Source organism: Alligator sinensis, unplaced genomic scaffold, assembly GCF_000455745.1.
Source record: "Alligator sinensis unplaced genomic scaffold, ASM45574v1 scaffold387_1, whole genome shotgun sequence".
NCBI classification, from domain to species: domain Eukaryota; kingdom Metazoa; phylum Chordata; order Crocodylia; family Alligatoridae; genus Alligator; species Alligator sinensis.
In genome coordinates this window covers 1,039,265-1,044,767 of record NW_005842196.1, presented here as the reverse complement: position 1 = coordinate 1,044,767, position 5,503 = coordinate 1,039,265, and the positions used below count along the sequence as shown (strand labels likewise).

The following is a 5,503-nucleotide window of genomic DNA, read 5'->3' as shown; positions in this document are numbered from 1 at the left end:
GAAAACTTTCTTGTTCTAGAAAAGGGGGCTGTGGTAACAGAACCCCTCTCAGCACTCTCACTATGGTGCACTGGAAGACTTCATAAGCTCCTCAGGGCTGTTAGTTTGTTCTGTATTTGTATAGCACCTGGCCCACAATGAGAATCTGTTCTGGAACTGATGCCTCTACATGCAACAGCAAAAAAAAAAAATATATATAATCATAATAATAAAAGAAACAAACACCCATTTTTCCCCAAGGAGACCTATTGAAGTCATATGGGCAATGAGTGCTTTGGGTACATGCTCTGCTTTCCCTGATTATCTTGGCTCTCCCTAGTTTGTGTACCATGGTCACACTCCTTCAGTTAACAGTGCAGTAGACACCAGTCTCCCGAACCTGCCTTTCCACTTTGGGTGGGTACAGACGTTTGGGGAGGTTAGGGGGGAGTTAGCTTGCATTAAAAATGGGCATTTGATCTAACTTATTTGGCCCATGTGTGGACCTTACACTTAGATCCCTGGTTAGGTTGATCTAAATGTGAACTGTACAGAAATTCCAGGTAGGTCAGCTTGGTGTAAAAATGGCTGACCTAGTTGAAGTTAACTATGTTTCAGAGCTGCACTAAGTTAGTTTGGGTATGGTGAGACCAGTTTAACTGAACTTCTATGCATGTTCTGAGCCCAGCTGCAGGGCTGGGAAAGCTTAGCTGCTGGCCCCAGCCCAGGGTCTACACTTTGCTACCCCCTTGCTGGCACCCGACTTTTAGCTCCTGGCCCTTTCCCCTACCACCAGACAAATCAACCAGATCAGCCAGCACCTTCAAACCCACCAAACACCCACCCCTACAATCCCAAAAACTGTTTCCGGTGCCAGTTTTACTGGCTTTTGCTGGTGCCAGGAGCCAATCAAAGTAAGGAGGGATCAGGGAAAGCTGGTTTGCTGGGAAGGGGAGTTGTTTAACTAGGGATGGGGAGGAGGTAGGGAGCTAAAAATAGCTCCTAGTCGCCGAGGGAGGGAGCCGCCCCGCATGCTTCCAATCTTTTTCTTCCACAAAGCTGACAGGCCTCCCGATCTACTTGTTCTTCTCCCTCACCCCAGCTTACTTCAGTTAGGCTCCTGGCACTGGTGAAAGCTGGTAAAATTGGCCTTGGGTCTGGTTAGTAAGATCAAGGGCAGTTTGGTGGCATCAGGGGGAGGAGGAGGTTGGGGGGTCTGGGAGGATTTGGCGGGATTGGAGTGCCTCTCTGATTTTCCCTACCCCCCCCGTGGACCCTGCTAGCCTCTTTATCCCCACCCTATCCCAGCTTACTTTAAATTGAGCTCCTGGCACCTATCTAATTACGGAGTTAGATTAGGGGGCTATTTTTAACCTGATCTAACTCCCTGAACTTCTAACTGTACAGGAGACCCTCGCCATTTGTGGGGGATATGTTCTAAAGATCCTGCGAATGGCAAAATCCGCAAATACTGATGGGGCTCCCTGTCAGACCCCCATAGCTGCCCCCTACTCTCCTCTCCACATTGTTCAATGAAGAAGCTGGAAGTGGGTTCCCCTGCAGTGCCTGGGGACTGATCCCTTCTTTCTTTCTGCCGCGCCGCACCCACTCTGAGCGCTGCCACACCTGCCTCCAGGGGAGAAGATGCCGCTGCCACCTCCCTCCTAGTTCCTGGTGCTCACTCTCCGCCTGCTTCCCGGCTCTGCCCTCCCTCGCCCTGCACAGTGCTCCATGCCTGGCTTATGCAGAGGCAGGAGCTTGGTGCAGTGCCAGAGGGAGCCATGGCAGCACTTGCCCTGACCCACCCTGAGCGCGGCTGTGCTGTTGGTGTGGTGCACCGCGAATATTCGAATCCATGAATAATGAATTTGTGAATAGTGAGGGGTTCCTGTAATGTCTGTACGAAGCCTAAGTTTTCTAATGCTGATGCTGGTTTGGATGCTAGCCTCTAGGTACCTTGTTTGTGTTCAGAGCTACATGCTGTATACAGGCCCTGATAATTTTCCATGTGCTTTAGTGAAGGTGAGCCTAAAATAGTGTAATGTGCCTGGTATTGTCTTTCTTAAGTTGGCATGCTGCCATTTTAAGAATAAAAGAACTGCCATACCAAGTCAAACCAGGGCTCCATTTAGTCCAGTACTTTGTTTTCGTCAATGGTCAGTACCATCAGCTTTAGTGAATAATATGAGGAGTCATCTAATGGACAAGATTTAGAATAGCCTTGCTCTCCGAGGACTTTTCTTTTTATCATCAAGCTGTTAGAGGTTGGCTTATGCCTCAAAGAATGAGGGTTTAGATCTTGTTTAAGTTTTATGCTAGCAAATGTAATTTTGTATGTTTTTATTTTCATAGATGTCTACTTTTTAATCCTGCTAACTCTTGATCTCATTCATATCTTGCAGCATTGAGTTCCAGAGAGTCATTTTATATCATATACTCTGAAGGGCCATATAAACTGAATTTTCTGTTTTATGGGATGAAGGGATACAGAGAGGCAGTGCAATTCCTATCAAGCTCCTTTTTTTAGTGTTACCTTAGTCTATCTCTACTTGTCCAAAATGCCATTTCCCTTGTACCTTATATATTCAGCAACACAGTAGGGGAGTTCTCCATAGCCATACCTAGCACATTCAGCAGTAGGTACCCATATTCACAGGAGACCTCCATTTCTTTTCTGTTAGAGTGGATCAGAGCTGTACGTGACATACTGAGTTGAATGGGTTGAACTGTTGTCTCTTCCTATTATCCTTCTCAAGTAAAAGGCGATCCTCTGTTCCCTGATCTTGCCTCTAGTCTGCTTCAGCTGTGTGCTGCTTCAACTTTTCATCTCTGTGGCTTGTTCCACAATGAGCAGCAGCACTTTACTTCCATGAGAAACGGGCAAGATCTCTCTGTAGTTCTCACATCCCTTTAGGTTGTTACCATTTCAGACCTTGTTGCCCAGTATAACATGTATTATTATAAAGTATCTCATAAGGGAGACATCCTTTTGTGGTACTGCATTATGACTACCTATTAAAGAGATTCTTTTTCCTGGGCAATGCAGCTAGAGAAGGTCTTGCTTTGGGGCTATGACATCACCCTGGCAGAGAGAGATTTTATCTGATCACACTCGACATGACAGTAAATCATTGTTCTTTCTTCAACCCAGCAGTTCAACATTCAAGGACTTAGAGGGGAATAGTCTCAAGGATAGCGGGCATGAGGAGAGTGACCAGACTGACAGTGAACATGATGTCCAACGGGGCCTATACTGTGACACCGCCGTCAATGACGTGCTGAATACCAGCGTTACTTCTATGGGGTCTCAGATGCCTGAACAAGGTAGGCTATGTCAATACAAGATGTTGCATTTAAAGGGAGAACCCTGGAGCTCCCAGTCTGTAGTAACAATAAATAGCTGGCTGCAGACAGCTCTAATATTCCCTTGGTTAGGTGTGCAATAAAGATATTAGCATTTACTGTGTAAAATGCTTGATATCATCAGAGTGCTATGCAGATATAAATGAACCTTCGCAACACACAGGTAAGTAAGCAGCCAGAATTATCCTCCCTTTCAGTGCCTGATTCTCTGAGCATTTGTATACCAGCAGGTTAGTGGCAGAGTTTGGATTGGAGCAGAAGTTATTTGTTTCAAACTTGCTGCATGCTTCCTTTGATCTTGCTGTCCCAGTTAAAGATCCTGTGCCTTATTTTTTTACACACTCTAGCAGCATTTCAAGAGATCATGAGCAGATGTCATCCGAACAACCATTCAGAAAGGTCAGCTGACTGTATATGCACATTATTCACACATTTCATTGGAGATTTAATCAGTCCAGTGGGCAGGATATTTGTTTCCCCACCCCTCCGTGCATATATACTGCATCATTTCACCCACCCAAGGAGGGAAACCACATGAATATTTGGAAAATCAAGCCATGGTACAAACTCAAATGAGTATTAGCTTGGGGGGAAGAAAGTGAGAGGAGTTTAGCTGTGCTCAAGTCTTTGTATACTTGGAGGTTTGCATCAGTGTTTAATGTCTTTCTGATGCAAACCTCCTATGCAAACATCCTGTTCTTTTCAGTTAAGAAGTATGAATGCTGTTTGGTGCTCAAGCTCTGGGAAGCCTCAGGGTGCTTGGCTATATCTTGAGACAAGCTGTAGCTGAGGCTCAACTGGAAGCCCCACTGCTAAAAGACTTAAAGACATGAAAACAAAATGTTGAGATTAGGAACTGGTCTTTGGCTGTTTAATTCTATTCATGGTAAACATCAATAAAAGCCTTTTATTTTGTTGTTAGAAAAGACTCAAACAGGGAGGTTGCCCATTTTCATCACAAAATGTTTTCTCCAAAAAATGATCACTGTATTAATTCCTGATAGATACTATTAAATGGTTATAGTTAACCCTGTAAAACTCTCTAAGTAGAAGTACAAAGAGGTCACTTACCAATTCCAAACTGTCAGCCAAACTAATTGGAGAGTAGTGACATCTACAATAATAATGTATTTTCCAGACAACCATTCTATGGCTAAAGATGAAAAATTTATATATCTATACAGTGGCAGTTTAATTCTCTGAGGACTAGCAGTGTGTCAGAGAATGCAAACTGATAGGTATCATTTATTCTTCATCTATTACAAAGAAATGATTTTAATTTCTTTCTAGAAAAGGTTTCCAAAGATGCTTTTTGCACTAAGAGATAGTTGCAGGAGCAAAAATATTCATAATTGATTCCTGGTCTGTTGAGTGGACTGAACAACATCTGTTAATTTCTTGTCACATTTCTTTAGCAAAAAAAACAATCTCAATGGACTGCAGATAGTTTTCTACAGAGATTACATTTCTGATAAGGTTGTATGCTATCTGAGGTGTGTATGAGATAACAATGAGAATAGGTTGAAAAGAATATAGACTGGAGTTATGTTTACCCCGTGTAATTACTCATGCTGCTGTTTGACCCAATACATTGTAACTGAATCTCTTTTTGGATGAAGATGATCAGGTTTTAGGGGGAGATTTTCAGAGGCACAATGAGTGATAGGTCCCCAATTCCTATTTGAAGTCAAGGGGTGCAGGGTACCTACTCCACCCTGTGCCTTTGAATATTTGAAGAGCATCCTATCATAACCAGGGATCCAGGTTTTCCATTTCCCATGGAAAAACAGAGAAAACCACAGATTTCCCCTTTTTATCAGAGAAAACATGGATTTCTCCCCTTAGCAGAGAAACCCGTGGATTCCCTGCTTTTGCAAACAGCTCTGCAGGCTGGTTGATCTCCAGCCTGCAAGAGCTGTTTGCAAACAGGGTGGGAAACCCCCAGCCCTGCCTGGAGGGGGAGGGTGGGGCCTGAGGCTCTCACTCAGCCACAGCTCAGCTCTGCTCAGCTCAGCCTCAGTCTTCTTCTGGAGCCTGAGGTAAGTGGGGCTTGCAGGAGGCTGGGAGCCCCTCTGGCAGGGCTGGGGGGTTGTGGGTCATGGCTGGGGGGGGGGCACCAGCAAGGGGGGGGGGGGGGAGTGGGGCGGGGGCCCCCCCGCAA

General features: G+C 44.9%; 1 protein-coding gene across 2 annotated transcripts in view; it reads left to right on the top strand.

Annotated features, from left to right (window-relative positions):
• The window catches only part of PCDH19 (protocadherin 19), a 110,661-nt gene that overhangs the window by 57,200 nt on the left and 47,958 nt on the right, over positions 1-5,503 (top strand). The window contains exon 4 of one of the 2 annotated variants that reach the window (XM_006026505.3): positions 3,134-3,303. In XM_006026505.3, the coding sequence (XP_006026567.1) occupies positions 3,134-3,303 (170 nt within the window). Of the gene's footprint in view, positions 1-3,130; positions 3,304-5,503 lie in introns of both variants that reach the window. The other variant, XM_006026504.3, reaches the window with a different exon arrangement.